General features: G+C 43.8%; 1 protein-coding gene across 5 annotated transcripts in view; it reads left to right on the forward strand.

The window, feature by feature from the left end:
- PFKP (phosphofructokinase, platelet) overlaps positions 1-27,034 on the forward strand; it is a 180,557-nt gene that overhangs the window by 99,335 nt on the left and 54,188 nt on the right. For 3 of the 5 annotated variants that reach the window (XM_075315476.1, XM_075315474.1, XM_075315475.1), the window contains exons 6-12: positions 116-160; positions 243-351; positions 3,683-3,778; positions 5,566-5,658; positions 7,965-8,090; positions 10,870-10,934; positions 19,340-19,409. In XM_075315476.1, the coding sequence (XP_075171591.1) occupies positions 116-160; positions 243-351; positions 3,683-3,778; positions 5,566-5,658; positions 7,965-8,090; positions 10,870-10,934; positions 19,340-19,409 (604 nt within the window). Of the gene's footprint in view, positions 1-115; positions 161-242; positions 352-3,682; positions 3,779-5,565; positions 5,659-7,964; positions 8,091-10,869; positions 10,935-19,339; positions 19,410-23,741; positions 23,757-27,034 lie in introns of all 5 variants that reach the window. The other 2 variants (XM_075315472.1, XM_075315473.1) reach the window with 1 other exon arrangement.

Raw genomic sequence — 27,034 nt, forward strand, 5'->3', positions numbered from 1 at the left:
TAGTAATTTTAAAGTGAACTTGTCAGGTCCAATATTTTGATAGTAGTGGTCTGTATAGCTATAATATTAGTTGATGTTTCACACTTTTAATCTTTTTTTTTTTTTTTTTTTTCAGCCATCAAAGAACCTTTGTTTTGGAAGTGATGGGCAGACATTGTGGGTATGCCATATTCATGTCCCTACAATCAGCGTGACAGCACTTTGCTTGGAGTTGACTCCTCTTTCTATATTATTACGTGCAGGTATCTGGCGCTGGTCAGTGCCTTGGCTTGTGGAGCTGACTGGGTATTTATACCTGAAAGTCCTCCGGAGGAAGGCTGGGAGGACATCATGTGTGGTAAACTCTCTGAGGTAATCTTACTAATGACTCTAGACAGCGATATTCCTAGACCTGGAATCGGTACATTTTTCAAGTAGGAGTCTTTTAGTTACTGGAAATGAGCTGTGAAAGGGGAATTCTGGTAATTTCTCCCAGGGGCGTCAGCAGCGCCTATGTTCTGTCAGACATTGTGCAGGAGCTTCTGCTTCTTGTCACTCCAATCACTGCAGAGAAAACCAGAGCTTTACATAAAGGATGTATACAGGGTATTTGTTGTAATGTAATTCTCTGATAATGATTCATTTCAATATCCCTTAAATTTTAAAGCGACAATTGCCATAAATATATCATTTTGTTACCCTGGTGTAAAGGGTACTTTGCACACTACGACATCGCAGGCCTATGCTGCGATGTCGAGCGCGATAGTACCTGCCCCCGTTGCAGCGATATCTTGTGATCGCTGCCGTAGCGAACATTATCGCTACAGCAGCTTCACACGCACTTACCTGCCCTGCGACGTCGCTCTGGCCGGCGACCCGCCTCCTTCCTAAGGGGGCGGGTCGTGCGGCGTCACAGCGACATTACACGGCAGGCGGCCAATAGAAGCGGAGGGGCGGAGATGAGCGGGACGTAAACATCCCGCCCACCTCCGTCCTTCCGCATAGCTGGCGTGAGTCGCGGTGACGCTGGTAAGCTGATGTTCCTCGCTCCTGTGGCTTCTCACACAGCGATGTGTGCTGCCGTAGGGGAACGAGGAACAACATCGTACTGTCGCTGCCGCGCAATTATGAAAATGTCGGACACTACACCGATGATACGATTACGACGCTTTTGCGCTCGTTAATCGTATCAAAAACGCTTTACACACTACGATATCGACAGCGACGCCGGATGTGCGTCACTTTCGATTTGACCCCACCGATATCGTAGCTGCGATGTCTTAGTCTGCAAAGTACTCCTAAGGCTGTTGTTCTCCTGCTTCTGGCGTTAGTTTTCTTGTGTTCCTGCGCCTCTCCATTCCTGAGATATGGCCACATATATAAATCTAGTCTTTTTTTATCTAAGGGAGCATGGTCCTTAAGAAGATGGTTATCAAGAAGAGTCGATGACCACATCCACTTGATTAAAATGACTAGATATATACAAAGGCGAGTGAGGTCCGTACCTCAGGAACGGAGAGGCGCAGCTGTATACACCATTGCAACTATTTGATTTCCCCACCCAAATAAAACAATAAGGAACTTTGAAAATAGTTTCAATGAGCGTTATCTTGAGATTTTGTACAGCTCCTGTACAGACATGGTCACAGCTGACAAAGTATCTGAAGACCTTCCTGGGAAGGTGTGGATTCTCTGGTTTTGAAAATGGGGATCTACTGGGAGCAAAGTCTATGGACTGTGGATTATTTGTTCGGAGATAAGGACTTTGATGCAAGGTCTTTTTCCGCAGAGTAGTGTGAGCAATGGCTGAAGGATAAGGCTCCTTTCACATTGCGTTTTTCCCTACGTCCACAGGTCCCGTCAGAGGATCCGCTAACCCAGTGCGCTCCATTACAGTGAATGGCCCTGCCGGGCGCATGCGTCCGGAACACGCTTTGCAGAGTGGGGGAGGGGCGGTTCGGACGGATCCTCTGACGGGACCTGTGGACGTAGGGAAAAACGCAATGTGAAAGGAGCCTAAGTGAGGGGTCCAATGTATGGTCCTAAAGCAGCACAATAAAGCCTAAGTCAGACCAGGCAAAATGCGCTGTCTACATTGGACAAGATGAGGTCAGGGATTGTGGAGTTCAGGCCCTAAAGCAGATGGGCGTGGAGCATATAGGCCTGGGAAGGAGAGGGCAGGGAGTGGGGCACATAGACATGGGATGTGGAGAACAGGTCGCAAGGCATAGGCCTGCAATGGAGAGGACAGGGAGCGGGGCACATAGACCTGGGAAGGGGAGAGCAGAGTTGTGAGGCACATAGACCTGAGATGGGGAGAGCAGGTCGCGGGGCACCTAGGCCTGGGAAGTGGAGGGCAGCGAGTGAGGCACATAGACCTGAGATGGGGAGAGCAGGTCGCGGGGCACCTAGGCCTGGGAAGTGGAGGGCAGCGAGTGAGGCACATAGACCTGGGATGGGCACCTAGGCCTGGGAAGTGGAGGGCAGGGAGTGAGGCACATAGACCTGGGATGGGGAGAGCAGGTCGCGGGGCACCTAGGCCAGGGATGGGGAGAGCAGGGCGCGGGGCACATAGGACTGGAATGGGGAGGACAGGGCATGAGACACATAGGCCTGGGATGGGGAGGCCAGAGTGCTGAGCACATAGGCCTGGGATGGGGAGGCCAGAGTGCTGAGCACATAGGCCTGGGATGGGGAGGGCAGAGTGCTGGGCACATAGGCCTAGGATGGGGAGGACAGGGCAGGAGACACATAGGCCTGGGATGGGGATCAGAGCATAATTCAAACAAACCTGTCCAGCCATTGTGTGTTACTTCCTTGCAGTAGAAAAAGGGTTAACAGGTGATTGCACAGGTTTTTTAGTAACGATGGTGGCACACCAGCTGCATAGGAGCTGTGGACATAAAAAACAATTATATTTTTAATGAAAGTTAGTTGTTTAATTTTTCATTATTTTGGAATTGTAAATACTTTATAAATTGTATTTCTGTGAATCTATTTATAATAAAACATAGTAATACATACTGTCTCATATACATGTGGGAGGAGGGTGGCATGATGCAACTTTTAGTACCACATAACACTAAAGGGTGCTTTACACGCTGCGACATCGCTAGCGATAGCACCCGCCTTCGTCGTTCTTGCGACATTTGGTGATCGCTGCCGTAGTGAACAATATCGCTACGGCAGCGTCACACGCACATACCTTTTCAGCGACGTCGCTGTGACCGCCGAACAATCCCTCCTTCAAGGGGGAGAGCGTTTGGCGTCACAGCGACGTCACTGCGGCATCACTAAGCGGCCGTCCAATAGCAGAGGAAGGGCGGAGATGAGCGGCCGGAACATGCCGCCCACCTCCTTACTTCCGCATTGCTGGTGGACGCAGGTAAGGAGATGGTCGTCGTTCCTGCGGTGTCACACATAGCTATGTGTGATGCCGCAGGAACGAGGAACAACATCGTACCTGCAGCAGCAACGATATTATGAAAAGGAGCGACGTGTCACCGATCAGCGATTTTTGACGCTTTTGTGATCGTTGCCCCTTGGTGTCACACGCTGCGATGTCGCTAACGACGCCGGATGTGCGTCACTAACGACGCGACCCCGATGATATATCGTTAGCGATGTCACAGCGTGTAAAGCACCCTTAAGAGTCAAATCTTACTGATATCTACGTAATACAAGTCAATTTTATTTACTTTAGAACCGCGCAAGAAGGAAAAGACTGAATATCATTATTGTCTCAGAAGGAGCCATCGACTCTCACAACAAACCAATCACTTCAGAAATTATTAAAGATGTAAGTACTAGTGTGTCCTGATGGGTCTGTACTGGGGACTGCACAGGTCTGTGCACTGGTAGACAGTGCGTCCTGTCTCCTGGTGTTTATCTTGCGCATTTGATGTCCGTTCTTTGAACAGTAACTTAATTTCCGGTAAGTTGGTGCTAGTACTAGAGTTTAATTTCCCTTTGTCATCTATGTTATCTAAAACTCATTCATGAAAATAGCTCTCCACTACATATTATCATAAATATTACCTTTATAGCGTACATATGGTATTGAGTATCCATCCTTGGTCAGCTAAACTCAAAGGGTTTTTCCATGAATTCTAATAAAATGTCCCCCATCAAGTGATTTAAACATTCTAGTTCTAGTTACATGTCGAGTTGGGCTGCAGAATTCTGAGGAATGTAGCTACCTTCATCAAAGTATGAGTTTACGGGTGTGCTTATTAATGCAACCACATTATTTTACCTCTTTATTTTTATTTCAGTTTGTTTTTCAATTCAGTTGTACAGATTTCAGGTAACATTTCAGGTGGACAAAATTCTGAAATAATTCTTTTACATGACAATAATTTGACATTTCTTTAAGGGTGTGTAGATTTTCTGTCATGATGTGTCATGGCCTGTCACGGAGGTATCATGTCCGGCTGACAATTCAGTGGCAGCAAATGCTAGAAAATCCCAGAGATTGGCAGCACATGTTGTTATCTGACAGTTCCCTGTTTCTGCAGAAGTGGATTCTAGGACCCTGGGAAACTGTCAGTTTTTCCTCTCAGTTGCCATCCTCTGACTTCCTTTATTAATTTCATCCTGGGGTGGTTTGAGTGTGGCTTATAGTTTGTTCCTGACTGTGCTCTGAAGAGGTCGTCTTCTGTTGCTCCAGAAACTTCTGTAGTATTGTGGCTAAAGCTTTGCTGAACTCATGCCTGAGTCATCTGTGGATAAGTAGTTCATGCACTTTCCCCTGTGTGTCTTCCTTGTATCTTCCTCTAGCGTTTACTGGGGTTGACGAAGAGCTCATCCCATCCGTAGTCATCTGTGGATAAGTAGTTCATGCACTTTCCCCTGTGTGTCTTCATTGTGTCTTCCTTTAGTGTTTACTGAGGTTGACTAAGAGCTCATCCCATCCGATCCCTGTTTAGGGTTCAGCAATAGGGATACCTAGGGTCAGGTATCCGGCTCAGCACATAAGTGTGGAACCTATCTAGGGTGGTGAGGGACCCCAGGGACCCCCAGTAGGTTTGGTTAGGGGTCACCATCTCCCCCTTCCTTAGAATATATTGTCTAATTCGGTAAGGGACTGAGGGTTGTGAACCTTGTCCGTTTAGATAATACCAGCTCTGACCCAGCAGATGAGGCCTAATACATAATCCTATTAGAATGATGCAATGAAGTTTAGTCATCACACATTGTAGCCATATATGATGAGCTCCTTTCATTTCTCACCGTCCTGGATCTGCGGCTCTGTCCGGATTAGTCATGTTTACTATACTTTAAGCTAAAGGTATTCATCCCAGGAAAATATTCAGTGTCTCTGTCTAGGAAAACTGCTCATTCATACTCATATCCGTAAGTTAGGACGGGTTTATCATGCTGCACCATCTAGCTGCCACCTGAAAATGATATATAATCCTCAATCCGTCATTAGAATTAGTGCGAGTAGCCATTGTGCTTGTTATGTTTATTATGTAACCTGTATGTGCAGTACAACTATACGTACTATGTTATATGCGTCTGAAGTGATGTGATTCTAAAAGCTAAAGAAAAGTGCTGATTTCACCACCATATCTTGTTTTTTAGCTCGTTGTGAAACGCCTCGGGTTTGATACAAGAGTAACTATCCTGGGCCACGTGCAGAGAGGTGGGACCCCTTCAGCATTCGACAGAATTCTAGTGAGTTGTCTCTATATTTTATTATCATAAGCTGTGCTTAATTTACATCAATATATATATGTATATGTACACAGTATAGATATATATATATATATATATATATATATATATATATATATATATAGATATATATTTATTTATATTTATAGATGTGTGTATATATATAATATATATATATAATATATATAATATATATACATATACGCAGTATATATATTGAAGATAAGTGAATTGTTTCTCAGGACCCTGGTACAGCAGGTATGTCATTAAAGAGGTTGTCCACTACGTTTACATTGATACCCTATCCTTAGGCGGTCTTTACATGTTGCGACATCGCTACCGATATATCGTCGGGGTCATGTCGTTAGTGACGCACATCCGGCGCTGGTAGCGACATCGTAACGTGTAAATCCTAGGTGCGAAAATGAACGAACACAGAAGCGTACAATATCGCTGATCTGTGTAACGTCGTTCATTTCCATAATGTCGGTTCGACCACAGGTATGATGTTGTTTGTCGTTTCTGCAGCTCCACACATCGCTGTGTGTAAACCCACAGGAGCGACAAACATCTCCTTACCTGCGTCCCGCTAGCAATGCGGAAGGGAGAAGGTGGGCGGGATGTTATGTCCCACTCATCTCCGCCCCTCCGCTTCTATTGGCCGGCCGATTAGTGACGTCACGGTGACGTCGCTGTGACGCCGAACGCATTTCCCCCTTGAAGGAGGGATTGTTCGGCAGTTACAGCGACGTCGACGAGCAGGTATGTGCGTGTGAAGCTGCCGTAGCGATAATGTTCGCTACGGCAGCAATCACCACATATCGCATGTGCGACGGGGACAGGTGCTATCGCTCTGGACACCGTGAGCGATGTTGCAACGTGTAAAGTCCGCCTTAGGTTAGGTCATCAATATCTGATCAGCTGGGTTATCAACACCCCACACCACCGCTGATCAGCTGCTATCAGTGCCGCAGTTGACGGCCGGAAATGCTCAGTTGCGGAGCTGCTCCATCAACTGATAGTGGCCGTGGCTGGATACTGCACATCAGCCTCGTATTGATTGGAATGGGAGGTGGATCTGCAGTACCCGGCTGCGGCCATTATCAGTTGATGGAGCAGCTCCGGAACTGAGCATTTCCAACTGCCTGCTGCTGCCGCTGGCACCGAGGACAGCTGATCCGGTGGGTGTGCCGAATGTCGGACCCTGGCCGATCAGACATTGATGAAGTATACCAAGGATAGGTCATCAATGTGAAAGTAGTGGACAACTTTTTTAATAGCTGCTGCATGGGAGCCCTGCAAACCGCCTCTGAACTGCCAGAATCTCAGGCACCTTTTCTGAATTGGAGGTCCTGTGCACACATGACGTAGCGCCAGACCAACTAATCAAAACACGAGCTGGGGATATTGACAGGAGGAGATTCTCAGCGCCTCCTTCCCACAGCCACAGAAAACCGACATGGCTGCTGGACTGGCGTCCTGTGAATTGTATTGCTCATCTATAATATATTGTATATGCCTAAACCAGCAGCGCTCCAAAGAATTCAAAACTGAGAGTGAACTTTATTCGTCCGTAGATGTTGGAATATGGACTTTTAATTGTCGATATGGGTGATGTTATTATAATAGTAATATATTGGGAATAGATACCTTGACCAGTGGTTTGGCATAAAGCATCTTGCACCCATGTTTATGAACTTGTGCTGCTTTAACACCTTAATTTTTATATTTACACCCTATTTGATCGTGGTATGTATGGGCTGATCTGAACTCTCATATGAGGCTGTTGAGTTCCAGTCCGCACATCACTGCTGTACTTGGAAGGTGAAGTCTGGTGTGTGAAATGGGTCATATTCTGTTATTTCTCCTGGAAATGGATGGATAAGTTCATCACTGGTTAGAATCTTCCCTTTGTCAGTAGCACGTCCTTACAACCTGTGACACCGTCCAGTCAGTGCAGTCTGTGTAATGATACATCCTGCTGACAAGCCAATGTATTTATACATTTCCAAGAGGAATAACAGAGGAACGACACATAAAGAGTTCTAAGAAAAGCTCCTGCAGCATTGGTATTTATAGTATTTACTATCACGGATGTCAGGAGAGCGGTCAGGTCACCGTAACTTCACGTGGACGTCTATATCTCTAGAATAGAACATAATGTCATTATGTAACAGATGAGAATATCCTGGAGGTTTCACCTTGTCTTCATTACCTACTATTCTCCGCTTATTGCTTTATATCATACTGCCATCAGGGATGTGTGAATACTGGGCTAACACTTCTGGGTTTTCTCCTGTATACAGGCCAGTAGGATGGGAGTGGAGTGTGTCCTGGCCTTGCTGGAAGCCACGCCAGAGACGCCTGCCTGCGTGGTATCGTTATGTGGAAACCAAGCCGTGCGCCTACCTCTCATGGAGTGTGTACAGATGGTGAGTGCTTGAGCCATATTAAAGCTGGGTATTAGCTAAAGCTATAGGAAACAATCAGTGTGGAGTTTCAGGACTTGGCAGACTTCCCCTGCCATGTAAACAGACAGCGCTGACCAGGAATGACGTTTTTTGGACCATGGTGTAATACAGATTCCTGATGCAGCCACTTGATATATACACTATATACTGAAATCACAATATTTAGAGTCACTAACTTTCAGGATGATGTAAGTTAAACTTCAGTGCTGGAGAGGAGATATGGGGTTAATGCCGCGCTGCTGCCGAATGAAAAGACTGTTGATTATTAATAAAACTTCTCTTATTTTATAGGTCTACGCGTTTCAGGGATCCAGTCCCCTTCTTCAGGACAAGAGAGAAAAAGCAACAATATTTGGATCTACAGGAGTTGACACACATATACAATATATATATATATATATATACACACACATATATATATATATATATATATATATATATATATATATATATATATATATATATATATATATACACACATATAATGCTTATAAAACTAGACTGGAATAATGCAAATTTTTGAGACAAAATTCATCTTTATTAAAATAAAAATAATAAAAAAAGTTGCACACCAGAAAAGTATGAAAAAGTTAATAAGTGGCACATAGAAATATTTAGAGGCAACTAATATGCAATTGTCTATATATGTTATCAAAAAGTGTCACCAATTGACACCAAAAATCACAATATGTAATATATAACACTATATCACTGAACGACAGATCATATGATAGAAAAGATTGCCAAAAATTGAATGTGCCACAAAATAGCATGCAATGAAAACTTCATTCATATACAGATGACCAAGGCATGATATAGTAGCAATGTGGAATAGGTGAAATTAGGATGGCAAATGGATAGTGATATAATGAAAGAAAAATATAAATCAGGAAAAATATGATAATAACCTGATAATAAACTACCATATGCCAATAGAGTATACCACAGTGCTACATATTAATAAAGCCCTACCAATGAAACACCCTGACGCGCCCTTGGAGAAAGCCACGGCGAAACGTATCAGGGTGTTTCATTGGTAGGACTTTATTATTATGTAGCACTGTGGTATACTCTATCTATTAAAATACCTAATATGCATAGGCATTATATTCCCACTGAGTAATTACCTGGCTATTACTTGTGAGTGGTGGTCAAAATTGTAGATTTTCTCTTTCTACGTATATACAGGGTGGTCCAAAAGTAGGTGGACAGTATGTGTAATTGGGTTATCAAACATGGTGTAAAGTGAAACTGACTCAGTTGCCCTTAACAACCAATCAGATTCCACATTTCATTCTTTACAGTCTCGTTGGAAAGTGAAAGGTGGAATCTGATTGGTTGCTAAGGGCAACTGAGTCAGTTTCACTTTACACCATGTTTGATAGCCCTATTTCACCTACTGTCCACCTACTTTTGGACCACCCTGTATATATATATATATGTGCAGAATAGAACTACGCATGTCACATGTATATATACGTGTCATCTCCTGTAGATCCATATATTGTTGATTTTTCTTTCTTGTCCTGAAGAAGGGGACTGGATCCCTGAAACGCGAAGACCTATGAAATAAAAGAAGTTTTATTAATAATCAACATTATTTTCATTCGGCAGCAGCGCGGCATTAACCCTGTTTCTCCTCTCCAGCACTGAAGTTTAACCCACGTGGGGCTGCGGCAGTTGCCATTACCTTAAGCCTTTATAGGGGTTGTGACTATCACAACCCTAAGCCTATGTGCCCACGGGGACAGTGTCCTGTGGATATATCCGCAGGACATTCCGCAGGAGCTCCCAGGAAACAGCACCACAACTTTTGTCTGTTTCCATGCTGCGGAATGTCGTGCGGATATGGTGCGGGCATTCTGCATTGAGGATACAGTACCATGGCTTCGGCACTGCATCCTCAATGCAGAACAAGTGCTGCAGTGATCGGGAGAGTTCATACTTACCTCCATCATGCAGCACCTCGGTTTCCGGCAGCCGGGTCACTCTCTCAGCGTCTGCAGGAGAAGGTGGGCGGGCCTGAACTAGCTCCGGCTGTCACATGACCGGAACTCGTGCAGGCTCCGCCCACCTCTTCCTTCCTGTACCTGGATTCACCGCGCCCCTGTACACCTGACGGAGAAAGTGACTCTGGTGAGGCAGGTAAGTATATGGAACCCTGCGGAGAAATCCGCAACAATAATTGACATGCTGCAGATTTTTCCGCACGAAAATCCGCACGATTTCCGCTGCGGAAAAATCCGCGGCGTGGGCACAGCATTTCCCAAATGCCATAGAAATGGCTGGGGAGTAGCTGTGCTGCAGATTTTTGGAAAATCCGCGGCTTTTCCGCTAGAAATCCGCGGCAAAATCCGCGCATTTTCCGCAGTGTGGACACATAGCCTAATGGGTGAGTGTAATATCGTGCACACTGCACTTTAATACCTGATAAGACCCTATTTGCGCTCTTTTGTCCTCAGCTTTATATAGGATGATGAAAGTTGTAATTTCACAACAGGCTGCTAGTCCCTGATCTGGTGCGATAGAGAAACCTCAGTACCAAAAACTACAATGATATATTTATCAAAGGCGAGGGGAACATCTAATGCCTGGTGCTTTCAACCTCAGTATTTCTTATCACAGTGGCCCTAATAGAGCCCCGGATTCTGAACAGAGTTCAGAGACCTCGGTGACTCCTGTAAATTGACTCTGATATAATCCACTATCAATGTACACATCAGTATTTTTTTGTCTTAAGACTCAAGAAGTCCAGAAGGCGATGGATGAACAGAGATTTGAAGATGCTGTAAGGCTGCGTGGAAGGTACATTTTATTCTGCAGTTTTATCCATTTTAAAAGAGAAATTAAAGGTATTGGATCTCCTAAGACATTAGACACATCAATCAGTTGATGGAGGGTCCAGGGGCTGGAACCGCTAATCATTGTCACTCAATTATTATTTTTCAAATGGAAATTGCATTGATTAACAACTGTGTGACCTTATCTGTACATACACCGATCAGTCATAACATAAAACCACTGAGAGGTGACGCGAATACCACTGACAATGGTACCTGTCGGGAAGGAAACATTAGGCTACAAGTAAAGAGTTCTTGAATTATATATTTTGGAATCAGGGAAAATAGGAAACTGTAACTATCTGAGCCGCTTCGACAAAGGCCAAATACTGATGGGTAGAGATGGAGTCAGCACAACTCTAAAAAAATTTGAACTTGAGGGATGTGGTGGATAATATGGAAAAAACCATATACAATAGGACCAATTGAGTTCAATATACGAAAAACAAAAAACCTCAATTTCAATTAAAATAAAACTTTTATTAATATATTTTAAAATTTAGACACCCATTAATAGTGAACACACAAAGGGCATAGATGATGAAGGGGAGGAGCTAAATATATGGGGTCCCTATAGCACCCTATGGGACCTTGCTCCTACCTACCAACGGAGGGTATGACGCCGTAACTGTTTTGGGCGCCCCCGTTCCACGTCGGCTCACCCTCTAGTTGCCCTGGATAGTTAGTGAATTAAAATAATAATTACACTACGGATGGCCATACAATAGTACTAGAATGTATTAAGTACAAAGTGCTCATGTAATCACACTGTCTGATAGATAACAACTTACTATCAGAAAAACCAGGACGTAAAAAATCAAATATTAAGCCCCAATATAGGTAGGCTTCTGCAGAAAAAAATTAGTCCATAGTACATGATCCAGTACAAATTAGTACATAGTACATAATACACAATCTACATTAACATAATGGAGGAGCACATTAACATAATGGAAAATTCAGTTCCATCTGTCAGTTTTTCCTCCCATGTCCCAGTGTGATATAGTATGGTATGGCAATCACACATGGATAAACTTTTACACAATCATAATTGCACAGATTTGCACTGCATAAACCGATGCAAATACATGTAATGCAATGCCTGAGGGCAATCATGCAGATGATTCTAATAGAGCAGAAAACAGGGGGTATAGATAACCCCACAGGGAAGAAAAGAATGGTTACTTCCCTTTTAGCAGCATGCTCTGTATCGCCTCTACGCGTTTCCCCTTTCCATGATATAAGGATCTTCAGGAGGCTGGAGGATTGCAGTTATCAGATGTGAATGTAGGAGTAATCCATGGCTGTGTGCACAGATCACAGGATGTCAGGGTTTAAATCCAGCGTCAGCCAAGGTCACATGGACCATGCGGCCAATCACAATCATAGGCTACTGTGTCTTTTATGTTTTACTGCGCATGTCATGACAATCCTGGACACTAGAGGTCCTCAGAGCATGACTGCGCATGTGTGCACACTTTGCAGTAAAAGGGTTGAAGGAAATAATGAACGTGCCTGCGTGCACGTGAGGGGGCGGCATCAAAACAACAAACTGCAATGGCACCACCCACTAATGCCCCCATCGTCATAGAGACGCTTGGGAACACTGCAGCAATATGATTGCCTGTGAATATAAGTGGAGGTGCTTAGGACAAACTTGAATCACACAAAACGTCCCTGAATGTGTCAGGTGATATTAAACACTGACATTTTTGCCATACACATTGAGTGTGCCTGTATGTAATGCCAATGCACACATGCCTAAATAGCAACCATATAAATGTCCCCATGATGTAAGGACATAACTAAGTGCCCCCATATATTGGTTTCAGCACATGTGCTATCAGGCTACATAATTTATATGTCATAGTGGGCAGCAGTATAATTGTTGTTTATAAGTAAATGCCTTTTTCAAAGATTAACCCCCGACTGACCAAACGACTTTTTTTTTTTTTTTTTGCCGCTATATATTAATGGTCAGAAAAACGTGAAACACAGAGACACAGTATAATTACCTTGAAACAACAACCTAAAAATAAAGGTATTTTTTATCCGTAAATCCCAAATCACAGGGCAATGACGGAGGGGTTTCCAATCCAGATAGATAGTATGAGTTATTAAATTACTATTCCATGACAAGCGGAACACAAAGAAATTGATCTTATTAAGAGCATAAAGATAGCAGTGTCTAAAGAAATGGGGAATATGTCAGTCTGTCATTTAGACCCAATGGGGTGTGTGTTTTCAGGTAATAGATCCACCGGCACTCTCTCTGTAAAATCCTTTTATCCAGGTCACCCCCCCTAGGGTCGGGTTTGATGACTTCAAGGATAACAAAAGAGACTGATCTGTTATCGCCCTGATGGAATTCCCAGACGTGTCGGGCCAGGGGAGTATCCCTTTTGTGCTTGATATCCCCCAAGTGTTCACCGACACGTCTGCGCAATTCTCTTGTGGTCTTGCCCACATAATTTAAGGGGCATTTACACGTGGCCATATAGACCACCCCACTGGTCTTGCAATTAGAGAAATCTCTAATTGAGTATTCTTTGCCTGTACTGGCACTACGGAAAACCTTTGATTGTGAGATCCAGTTGCAATATTTGCAATCGCCACACCTGAAGCACCCAATGGGTCTTCTATCTAGCCACGTACCTGGGGGGGATGGTCTCTGGTAGTGGCTGTGGACCAGTTGGTCCTTGAGTGAACCACCACGTCTATATGTGATAGAGGGGCGGGGAGCAATATTGTCACATATATCCGGATCTGCCATCAAAATCCCCCAATGTTTCCGAAGAATACCGAAGATCCTCTCTGACTGGCAATCAAAGGTGCCTATAACTCTGATGATATCCTCAGATTGTTTTTCCACCCTCGGTGAAAGGAGGGAATCTCTGTCCCTGCTGAGGGCATGATTAAAAGCCCCTCGTAGAACCACATCAGGATAACCCCTTTTCCTAAAGCGGTCCCGTAGATCTCTCGATTGATCAAAGAAGTCTTTTTTATTGGAACAGTTTCTCCTCATACGGAGGTACTGCCCTTTTGGGATACCACGCTTCAGGGGAGTTGGATGAAAACTATCCCACCTCAAAAGACTGTTAGTTGAGGTGGGTTTCCTGTGTGTTCTAGAGGAGAGGTGCCCAAAGCTGTCAACAGTAAATGATATATCCAGGAATGAAAGTGAAGATGCATGAATCTCGCTCGTAAACGCCAATCCAAAGCTGTTGGTGTTTATCTCCCTAATGAACTGATGGAAGTCCTCAATACCTCCTGACCAAATAATAAAAATATCATCGATGAATCTCCCCCAGAAGTGGATCAATGGGACCCACCAGGGGGAGTCATCGGAAAAAATGACGCTTTCCTCCCACCAGCCCAGGAGCAAGTTGGCATACGATGGGGCACAAGAACTCCCCATCGCAGTGCCCCTGAGCTGATGAAAGTACTTGCCGTCAAAAATAAAATAATTATGAGTCAGGATGTATGTCAAAAGTTCTAGCACCAAGTTGTTATGGGCCTGGAGATACACTGCCCTGGAGCGTAAAAAATGTTGTGCTGCATCTACACCTTTTTGATGAGGTATGGAGCTATATAGCGCCTCCACGTCTATTGATGCCAAAAACATCCCGGCTTCCACAGTTACCCCATCAATTTTTGAGAGAAGGTCAGAGGTGTCACGAATGTATGATGGGAGGGTAAGGACAAAAGGCTTAAGGATCTCATCAATATAGATCCCTACGTTTTGGGTGATGGACCCCACTCCAGATACTATAGGGCGCCCCTTGAGTGGGGGGTGCCCCTTGTGGATTTTTGGGAGTGCGTAGAAAGTTGCTATTTTGGGTCTAATTGGTAACATGAACTCGTGTTCATTCTTGGAGATCAGATGCACCTCAAGAGCCTGGTCCAGAATACCACCAAGTTCTAATAAAAAAGGGCCTGTTGGATCAGTCTTTAATATCTCGTAGGTAGTCTGATCATCCAAAAGGGACTGACACATACCCCTGTAAAGTCCATGATCCATCACCACAAGATTTCCCCCCTTATCCGAGGGCTTTATAATGATGGTCTGATTATTTTTAAGTAAGCGCAAAGCCTCCCTTTCACCTTCATTAAGGTTATAAGTATCAATACTCCCGTGAATCTTAGAAATATCCTCCTCGACCACTTTCAAAAAGATATCGATACTTGTTAGATCACTGGATGGCGGTAGTCTCTGACTCTTGTTCTTAAGTCCCGTAAAGGGTCCCCAACCTCTATCCCGCTCCCCTTCTTCCAGGAGCTCAGTCAAAATATTAACTCCTCCAAGGTCTGAGACATCAATTCCTAGTTGTTCACACCTCTCTTGATCATTGTTCTTAAAAATTTTCTCCATTTTAACTTTCTACAAAAAAGGTTTATGTCCTTTGTCCATGAAAATTTGTCAAAGGATTGTGTGGGCACAAAGGACAAACCCCTCCTTAGAACAGATAGCATTTCAGCCGTAAGTGTATATGAGGAGAGGTTTATCACCTGGGTGTCATTTAAGTCCTTTGATTGGGCTGATCCCGACTCCTGAGATTGTAGGAGTTGGGGATTCCCTTCTCTAAAAAAGAGGGAACAACAGGCAAGGAGGACGTATAGGATGAGGTGGGGCCTGTAGAGGTCTGTGGTGGACCTTGGTAAGATCTTAAATCTGAATTTGGACCATAAGAGGGGTGATTTCCCCTTTGATTGCGCCATTTCTGTCTTCGTGGTGGCCTGTTAGTATATCCCCTACCTCTACTGCGATCTCCAGGACAGGACGGACCCGCCCTTTCTGTATCTGAATATTCTTGGTCAGAGGAGGACACGTCTGTATACAGCTTTGGTTCGGTGGATACAGAAAAATTATATGCTCTCTTATCTCTAAAATCGCTAAAGTCACGCAAAAACTGTTTGTGTTTACGCTTTTTTAGAGTAGCCTGGTATTTCTCAATATTATTCTGTAGAGAAACCTCTTTTCTGACAAAATCGGGGTCACTCTTCAATTCAAGAGCCTTTTTTCTCAATGTGTCCAACTTAGTCAAAGACTCGTTATAATTTGATTTTTCTTTGTCAAGGAGTAGTTGCATGAACCTAAGCGAGGATGCTACCGATTCTCTCTCCCAGTTTGCCAGAAACTCAGGATCATGTAATCTGGGGGCGGGGTTAATGTTTATCCTCAACCCTCTAGGAACAATATTTTGTTTGATGTAGTTTTCTAGGGCTTTTACCTCCCACCAGGCCCTCAAGTTCTCAGAGTAGAGGTCCTGTAGTTCCTTAAAAATGCTCCTTAAAGTTGGAAAATTTGATCCTGAGTTGCTGTCCTCAGTGGAGAAAGCTTGAACTGCATCCTCAAGCCAGTTGTCTGCCCCGACAGATCCCGAGAGGAAACCCGCCATAAGTAAATTTGGAAAAAACCATATACAATAGGACCAATTGAGTTCAATATACGAAAAACAAAAAACCTCAATTTCAATTAAAATAAAACTTTTATTAATATATTTTAAAATTTAGACACCCATTAATAGTGAACACACAAAGGGCATAGATGATGAAGGGGAGGAGCTAAATATATACCCACCAATAATTGGTGGGGATAATACCCACCAAAACTGCTCCATGAAGGGACAACTCGTTAAACAGCAACACGGTCCTTGCTTTGAAAGGCCATTAATGTGTGTAGAGAGCAAATACTAGTCACTCAGATCTGATCCCAGGGGAGAACGAATGTAGTGAAAATTGTTGAAACAGTTAATGTTGAGTGCTGTGTATTAGATTTCAGCGAAAATATTTGCAGGAACCTGGTCCAGAATTAATGGTAGGACCGGTCCAGAGCAGTGCAAACTTTCTTGGCAGGAATCCTGAGCTGCTCTGACTACTAGGCCCCCATCATGTCGTGGTATGCATTGTGCAGCGATGTCATGATATTTCAGCATCTGCGTTATCAAAAGAGGCGCCCAGGATGCTGCCATTCAAGAGCCAACGAAGGTAGTTTTCAGTGCCGTAGTCCTGCAGCCTCGGAGTAATGACGTGGATGCCAGACCAGGGTCCTGTGAATTTTTTGCTCAACTGTACTGGCAATAGAAGAAAGGTATCAGAACACATCGCACAGTGCAGCTCACTGTATACGGAGCTGCTTAGCCACAGACATGTCGGAGTCCAGCGCTAACCCAGTTCAGAACTGAAAGGGCCTAAAAGGGCGTGAGCATCAGACCTGTATCATGGAGCAATATAGAAGGTGACCAGTCTGATGAATCAAGTTTTCTTTTACACCAGGTGTGTGTGCTTTGATTACCAGGGTAAGAGGTGGCACCAGGAGGCAGTGTGATTCTTTTGGCCATTTTAGAGTGTTCAACGAAAAGTGACCAACACCTTTAAAGATTTGCCACTAGTGTCTTGGTGCAAATACCATGGGACATATTCAGAGGTAGTATAAAGAGGGAGATGAAAAAAATATCACTTAGGTGGTTTCAATGTTATGGATGTTCAATATTTATGTTATATGTAAGCATACAATAATAAGTGGAAAATTTAAAGGAAATCTGTCATGAGGAACACCTTAAGCTATTTATATGTGCATGTAGCTCTTTGAAAGACAAGTCCAGCAATACCTTTACATGGTCTGTCTGTTATTAAGAAATCATCATTTGATGTGATATGCAGATGAGACTAAAGAACTATTGTACATCTGAAGCCTCTGTCACTCCAGCTCTATTTCCTTTCCAGCACTACCTCCGCTTTCTTGACTGACGACTCCTTTGCCATCAGCACACAGGCTGTCAGTCAAGCAGAAGGAGGCGGCTCAGGGTAGGGAATAGAGCTGGAGTGACGGAGTGTTCAGATCTATAATAGCTCTTCGGCCTCATTTGCATATATTTTCAGATGCTGATTTCTTAACAATGGAGGCGCAGTTTGGCTATGTAACGGTATTGGTATACTTGTTTTTGAAAGAGCTACATACACATGTAAATACTTTGGGAGATGAAATCCTGCTGACAGACTCCCTTTAAGTCAAGGAAACTTTAGTTACCTTGTTGGCCTTAAACTTTTTCTTTTTTGGTGGGTTTGGGGCCCATTTTTAGTTCATATGACTGTATGGGGTACTTTGCACGTTGCGACATCGCTACTGCGATGTCGTCGAGGTCAAATCGAAAGTGACGCATATCCGGCGCCAGTAACGACGTCGCAACGTGTAAAGCCTAGATGCACCGATAAACGATCACAAAAGCGTCGTAAATCAGTGATCGGTGTAGTGTTGGTCATTTCCATAATTACGCTGCAGCGACAGGTATGATGTTGTTCCTCGTTCCTGCGGGAGCACACATCGCTGTGTATGAAGCCGCAGGAGCGAGGAACATCTCCTTACCTGCGTCCCGCCTGCAATGAGGAAGGAGGTGGGCGGGATGTTTACGTCCCGCTCATCTCCGCCCCTCCGCTTCTATTGGCCGCCTGCTGTGTGACGTCGCTGTGACGCTGCACGACCTGCCCCCTTAGGAAGGAGGCGGGTCGCCATCCAGAGCGACGTCGAAGGCAAGTAAGTGCGTGTCAAGCTGCCGTAGCGATAATGTTCGCTACGGCAGCTATCACAAGATATCGCATCTGCGACGGGGGCGGGGACTATCGCGCTCGGCATCGCTACAATCGGCTAGCGATGTCGCAGCGTGCAAAGTACCCCTATGTCTGCCATAGCTTGCCCACTGCCTGGCTTAATGAGAATGTTGTATATTAGAGATCACATTGGAGCAGATTTATCTGGCACCCTCTACATAACTTATATGATGGCATTTCTGCTCATGCCCAGGTGGCTTTTCCTGCTGTTCCACTAAACTGGCCGTAACTGTAAGTAGAAGCTGCATGGAAGAGAAGGCTAGTTCAGTAATGCATACCCTTTAAACTGAAAGGCCAGCATGTCCAGCCTATTACACTCTCGCGGTGTGAACTTCTGCATTGTCGCACCATAGCTCCTTAGATAAAGTCTTGCTACGCGATAGGATCATGGTGTCACAACATCACATGTGATCATGTCCCATCACAACTGCATTGTGCTGAAGCTGTAGGCTAACAATAAGGTAATATTCAGGTTAGGTTCTGCTCAACATGCTCCTAATGGGAAAAACTGCTTCAAAAATGAAGTCTGTCCATAGACATCAATTGTTATTTAGATGTTCTAATGGTAAATGTATTCTGGTCTTTCTCAAAGCACAGGCGGCTGACTTAGTTTTTGCATAAATGTAATGGCTCTGGTGGTATGCACAAGAGTTACAGACACTATTATATCATTTCATACTTTTTTTTTTACCCGTTTTGTCTTTTTTTCTTTAGATTTATTGCAAGTATGAATGTGTCAAATTGTTCCCTTTAATATTTTAGGAGTTTCGAGAACAACTTGAACACATACAAACTCCTCTCTCATAAGAAAAATGTATCTGAACTTCCAAAGGTAACTTCATTTTCTATATTACTATACTATATTCACAAGAAAACCAAAAGGGTAGACAGTTCCAGCAGACGGCAACCTGTGTGACCTGGCTCAACGGTCAAACACTCCAGGTTCCGAACCGGATCCATCAACTTAAGAAAAATGGCAAAAATGTGGTTACATCATCAAAAAAGAATGAATTTTAGAATCCATATATTTGTCTTAACAACATTTTTTAAATTTTAGCAAACTTTTTACTGTATTATATTCACATTGCTGCTCCTACTATTGATTCCTGCAGTATAGTTACTACTGCTGCCTCTACTATTGATTCCTGCAGTATAGTTACTACTGCTGCTTCTACTATTGTTTCCTGCCGTATAGTTACTACTGCTGCTTCTACTATTGTTTTCTGCAGTATAGTTACTATTGCTGCTCCTACTATTGTTTCCTGCAGTATAGTTACTACTGCTGCCTCTACTATTGTTTCCTGCAACATAGTTACTACTACGTCTTCTACTGTTCTTTCCTGCAGCATAGTTACTCCTGCTGCTTCTACTATTGTTTCCTGCAGCATAGTTACTACTGATGCTTATATTATTGTTTCCTGAAGCATAGTTACTCCTGCTGCTTCTACTATTGTTTCCTGCAACATAATTCCTACTGCTGTTTCTACTATTATTTCCTGCAACATGGTTTCTACTGCTGTTTCTTTTGTTTCCTGTAGCATAGTTACTATTGCTCCTTCTACTATTGTTTCCTGCAACATAGTTACTACTATGGCTTCTACTGTTGTTTCCTGCAACATAGTTACTACTTCTGCTTCTACTATTGTTTCCTGCAGCATAGTTAATATTGCTGCTTCTACTATTAAACAGGAACCTGACAAAACATGGCTCAATCTACACTGCTGTGAACAAGATGATGGTCCAATCCATAGTATAAAATAAAATGTGGTACTTATTCTGAGGAAGAAATGGGAAATCACTTTGAAACACGCCAATAAAGCACCCTTTCTTTTATAGTGCGGATTGGACCATCATCTTATTCACAGCAGCACAGATTCAGCCATGTTTTGCCAGATTCATGTTTCTTTCGTTCAGCCTTAGGGCTCATGGACCTTGTGGCAGCTGCTATCATTTTTTGCAGTGATTGTTGGTCACACAACCACACAAGATGAGCAGCCTGCTTTTTCACCCTTTTTCCTTTTATATCAAGTAAGACCCTATTGCCCTTGTTGTATCCACAGCTTTATATGCTTCTACTATTGTTTGCTGCAGCATAGTTACTACTGCTACTTCTACTAGTGTTTACTGCAGCATAGATACTTCTGCTTCTACTGTTGTTTCCTGCAGTATAGTTACTACTGCTGATTCTACTGTTGTTTCCTGCAGCATAGTTACTACTGCTGATTCTTTTGCTGTTTACTGTAACATAGTTACTATGCTGTTTCTACTATTGTTTACTGCAGCATAGTTACCGTATATGCCGGCGTATAAGACGACTGGGCGTATAAGACGACCCCCAACTTCTGCCCTAAAAATATAGAATTTGGGATATACTCACTGTATAAGACTACCCCGCTCCCAAATGAAAAAAAGTCTGCTTTGATTGCAACATGTTAATTTTAATTCCGCGAGAGCCGTACAATATGTTTTTAAAGGGCCATTGACAGATCAATCGCTCCAATGTTCACTTAGTACAGCAAGGAATGCTCCTCCCTGCTGTATAAAGCCACAACTGGACTGAAACAATGGTACTACACTCTGCTACAAACAGACACACACAACTCTGCTACAAACAGACAAACACACACAACTCTGCTACAAACAGACAAACACACACAACTCTGCTACAAACAGACAAACACACACAACTCTGCTACATACAGACAAACACACACAACTCTGCTACATACAGACAAACACACACAACTCTGCTACATACAGACAAACACACACACACAACTCTGCTACATACAGACAAACACATACAACTCTGCTACATACAGACAAACACATACAACTCTGCTACATACAGACAAACACATACAACTCTGTTACATACAGACAAACACATGCAACTCTGCTACATGCAGACAAACACACACAACTCTGCTACATACAGACAAACACATACAACTCTGCTACATACAGACAAACACATACAACTCTGCTACATACAGACAAACACATACAACTCTGCTACATACAGACAAACACATACAACTCTGCTACATACAGACAAACACATACAACTCTGCTACATACAGACAAACACATACAACTCTGCTACATACAGACAAATACACACAACTCTGCTGCTCTGTGGGGCCTGCACCCGCGGCTCGGCGGGTACAGCGCGGCATCGGCGGGGGGGGGATTGGCAGGGCATACATCTGGGGGGTTAGAAGCAGCTCACCGGGGCCCATAATGGGCACAAGTCCCCCTGTGTTAGATATCGCCCCCATAGTGCTGCCAATGGCCCCTATATAGATCGCACAAGTCCCCCTGTGTCAGATATCGCCCCCATAGTGCTGCCCATGGCCCCTATAGATCGCACAAGTCCCCCTGTGTCAGATATGGCCCCTAGGCTGCTGCCCAAAGTAAAATAAAACCCTCTTTCCTTACCTCCTCCAGCGCTGAGCTCCCTCCTGTCTGGCTCCGTGCTTCTGTTCTTCCACTTCCTGGTTCTCAGTGCGGTCATGTGATCGGCACAGCAGCCTGAGATCTCTGCCTGCCTGATCACAGTGGAAGCAGGGACACGGGGAGAAACGCTGCAGGGGTAAGTAAAGCTTTTTTATTTTAGAATGAGCAGCAGCCTGGGGGCCAAATCTAACACATGGGGGACATGTGCGATCACACTGGGACGCAGGCTCATAGAATATGCACCGCTCCCCCAGCCCATCACTGCGTGCGATTTCAGCACCATCGGAGATGGACAGCGGCTGTGCATATTATATGAGCGGGTGCAGAAGATCAAAGGCTGCAGGCCGCAGCGTTCCCCTGTGCTCCAGAGCTGCTGCCCCCACCTCCCCTGGACGCTGCAGTGTACATACACACCCCCCCCCCGTATATCCGGCGTATAAGACGACCCCCCACTGTAGACATTATTTTAAGGGGGTAAAAAGTCATCTTATACGCCAGTATATACGGTAGTTCTTCTGCTTCTACTATTGTTTCCTGTAGTATAGTTACTACTGCTGCTTTTACTATTGTTTCCTGCAGCATAGTTACTTCTTCTGCTTCAACCATTTCCTGTAGTATAGTTACTACTGCTGCTTTTTACTATTGTTTCCTGCAGCATAGTTACTACTGCTGATTCTTTTGCTGTTTACTGTAACATAGTTACTACTGCTGCTTCTACTATTGTTTACTGCAGCATAGTTACTTCTTATGCTTCTACTATTGTTTCCTGCAGTATAGTTACTGCTGCTGCTGCTTCTGTTATTGTTTCCTGCAGCATAGTTACTATTGCTGTTTCTTTTGTTGTTTACAGCTACATAGTTACTACTACTGCTTCTTCTACTGTTGTTTCCTGCAACATAGTTACTACTGCTTCTTCTCCTGTTATTTCCTGCAGCATAGTTACTACTGCTTCTTCTACTGTTGTTTCCTGCAACATAGTTACTACTGCTTCTACTGTTGTTTCCTGCAACATAGTTACTACTGCTTCTTCTCCTGTTATTTCCTGCAGCATAGTTACTACTGCTGCTTTTACAATTGTTTCCGCAACCTAATTACCACTGCTGTTTCTGCTATTGTTTTCTACAACATAGTTACTACTACTGTTGTTTCTTGCAGAGTAGTTACTACTGCAGCTTCTATTACTGTTTCCTGCAGTATTACTTACTTATATTTATATTATAAGATGCATTGATAATTTCACCATATTCTTCTATTGTACCATTTCATTGGCTTCGTCATCCTAAATATTTTTTAATGAAATGTAGTCCAGTTTCGTGTACTTATGTGAAGATTGGAAGATACTCCCTTCTTCTGAGTGAGCATGGATGGATTATAACAGACTTCTATATACTTTTACTCAGGGGAGTCACCTATGTATTTCAGCAGGTGGGGGAAATGGTAAGGGGAGGATCAGGTTCCAGATACTTTTCTCCGTACAGGTCCAGGGAACCACACCCCAATGGGCCCGATGTGAATACCTGATAATGGAGTGAGACCAAAATTTCATTTTTTTTCAATTTCAGCTTTTTTTAACTCTTTCTCTCTACAACTGAGTATAGTACATGGGGTCAGTATTTGTTAACCACATGTGTGTTGTATTACTTATTTAATTATTAGATTACTAACCTGTAAAAGTAATGCCGTGATCTTCTCTTCTTCCTGACAGGACAACCAGTGTAGTGTACGTAATTTATATGCCTCGTGCTTAAGACCGGCCAACATTTCTAGATAATGTGCTTTATACTGCATGCGATTTACCTGTGTTCAGCTTGCACGCGTTTCCACAGCATGAGCATAATACTGTATACCTGTACTTGCTATGTCCCTGCTACTTTTAACAATTACTGACTCTTTGCTAATTCTTCTTCTTATATGTTCTTTTTATTTTTACAAATAAGCTAACACATTTACATCCTTAATAGTATAATAGTGATAACCAAAGCATAATATAGTCTTTGGCAAAATAACTTAAGGCCCCTAAGGGTACTGTCACACTTTAGCAACGCTCCAGCGATCTGACCTGGTCAGGATCCTGGTGCGTCGCTACATGGTCGCTGGTGAGCTGTCAGTCAGACAGATCTCACCAGCGACTAGTGACCAGCCCCCAGCCAGCAGCGACGCGTGGAAGCGATGCTGCGCTTGGTAACTAAGGTAAATATCAGGTAACCAAGCGCTTGGTTACCCAATATTTACTTTGGTTACCAGCGCACACCGCTTAGCGCTGGCTCCCTGCACTCGTAGCCAGAGTAAACATTGGGTTAATAAGCAAACCGCTTTGCTTATTTACCCGATATGTACTCCGGCTACGTATGTAGGGAGCAGGGAGCCGGCACTGGCAGCCTGAGAGTGGCGGACGCTAGTAACCAAGGTAAATATCGGGTAACCAAGCAAAGCACTTCGCTTGGTTACCCGATATTTACCTTGGTTACAGCTTACCGCAGGCTGCCAGAAGCCGGCTCCCTTCTCCCTGCACATTCAGATCGTTGCTCTCTCGCTGTTAAACACAGCGATGTGTGCTTATCAGCGGGAGAGCAACATCCAAAAAATGAACCAGAGCAGTGTGTAACGAGCAGCGATCTCACAGCAGGGGCCAGATCGCTGCTTAGTGTCACACACAGCGAGATCGCTAATGAGGTCACTGCTGTGTCACAAAAACCATGACTCAGCAGCGATCTCACTAGCGATCTCGCTATGTGAGAAGTACCCCTTATATATTACATGAAGGTCATACCGTCTGATGTGAATGAGGACCTCTGGACTCTATCACATTAGATGATGTCCAGAGAGAGAAGAATCGGGCCCTTGGAATTTCAGCACCTGATTATTTTGTTTTCAGGAGAGATAAGCCAATGCCAGAGGTCTCTGACAGCGGCTTTATCCTCTCTCCCCAATGAAAAGTCATGAACGTTTGGCCAAGCTGAGCCATTGCATGTATATGGGAACCATAGCAGTCTACTGAAGGACAGCTATCATGTGTATGGCCAGCTTTATAGCGTACAGATTTAAATTACCGGAAATACCTGCCCTTTAACACCTGTTAATAAATTTGGTGCATTTTGTGCCGTCCATGCATCACAAACTAAAATACATACCAGCTAGGAGCTGGTGAAGATTTCCATTTATTTTCATCAATTTCATGTGTACCTCAGCTCCCGAGCGCACACAAGAGAGTATTTAGACATTACAACATGGGATCACAGGTGAATCTTTTTGTGAGGTAAAACCTTTCCCTGTCTGTTTTTAAAAAAATGTTTTGCCTCAAAGAAAGAATTATTGCGATCCCGTGCTGTAACGTTTGTATACTTTTTTACTTCTTCCCCTGCCCAGGAGATGGTGGCATGATCAGACCATGTCCCTGTACGGTCAGACACGGCCATTACACAGTACATAGCAGGGGCACATATATAAGATTATCTCGGCACAGGAACATTTTACTTTAACACATCCAATTGTGGAAATTATTATTATTCCAAGATCTATTGATTAAAATCAACTTTGTTCATGGGAAAACCCTTTTAATTCATAAAATGAGTTACTGCTTGCACGATCCTGCTGTGTACTGTTTGTACACAGAACTTAAAGGGGTTGTCTGAGAGTGTAAAAAAACAGAAGGATAGTTAATTCACCGCCGCTCCATCACTGTTAATTTTGTTGTCCCTGGTAGCCCTTATTTAAATATCTTGCAGTGATGATCTAACATTCATGTGACTGTTGCAGCTAATTACTGGCCTCAATGGTTTTGTACCGTATATGCATGAGTCCCTGCTGAGGCCATGTATGAGGGGCTGCTGATAAGTCTTTGACTTTACCCAGAAAGAAAGAAGATAGGCTGATGAAACTTTACATTTATTCCACATACTCTCCACTGATATCATCACACTTCTTACAATCCAAGTTCTGTAAGACTACCAAAAAGAAGGATTTTGGTTGTGCCTGAAACCAGGCATCCGTAGCAGCCATGGCATCAGAAATGGTGTGAAATTGGTACACTTGAGGTGTTTCTTCAGGTTTGGAAACAGATGATAGTCGGAGGGAGCTAGATCTGGTGAATAAGGTGGGTGGTCCACCAGCTGGAAGCCCAGCTCTGCCAGTTTTGCCGTGGTTGCTTGTGCAGTGTGAGCGGAGGCATTGTCTTGCAGAAACAAGTTTCCTTTGGACAGTTTGCCACACCTTTTGGCCTTCAGAGCTGCCTTCAGTTGGTTCAAAAGTTCAATGTAATACCTTGCATTGATGGTGGAACCCTTTTGAAGGTAGTCCACTAGCAGCACGCCCTCACTATCCCAGGCGCCATCACCTTAGTGGCTTATTTTTGCACCCGCAACTTCTTTGGACGAGGAGGACCACTGTGCCTCCACTCTTTTGACTGCTCCTTGTTTTCAGGGTCATACAAATATATCCAGGTCTCATCCATAGTGATCAGTCTATCCAGGAAGTTCTTATCAGTCCAGAAATACTGACATATGGATCGGGATGTTTTCACTTGCATGCTTCTCTGATCTGTTGTCAAACATTTGGGGACCCACTTTGCAGTTAGCTTCCTCATGTCCAAACGTTCATGGATAATGACACAAACACGTTCACAGGAAATCCCCATGATGTCTGCTATTGCTTTAGCTGAAATCCTTGATTCTCCAGTATGAGGTTGTGCACAGCATCGACGATCCCTGGAACAACAACCACTCTCGGTCGTCCAGGACGTTCCTCATCATTAGGGCTGAAGTGGCCCGTTTTTTAAATTTGGCCACCCAGTTCTTAACTGTGGAATATGAAGGGCATTGATCCCCCAATGTCTGCGACATATCACCATGAATATCCTTCTCGGACTTTTCTTGCAGAAAAAAGAATTTTATCACTCCCCTGCTCTCAGTTGCTGTGAATATCGCATTAGACTCCGCAATTTTGTTTTCCCGCGTGCACTGTTGCCATAAGCAACAAACACAAAAAGTTTGAAAACATATA

The sequence above is a fragment of the Anomaloglossus baeobatrachus genome, chromosome 6, assembly GCF_048569485.1.
Source record: "Anomaloglossus baeobatrachus isolate aAnoBae1 chromosome 6, aAnoBae1.hap1, whole genome shotgun sequence".
Lineage (NCBI taxonomy): Eukaryota > Metazoa > Chordata > Amphibia > Anura > Aromobatidae > Anomaloglossus > Anomaloglossus baeobatrachus.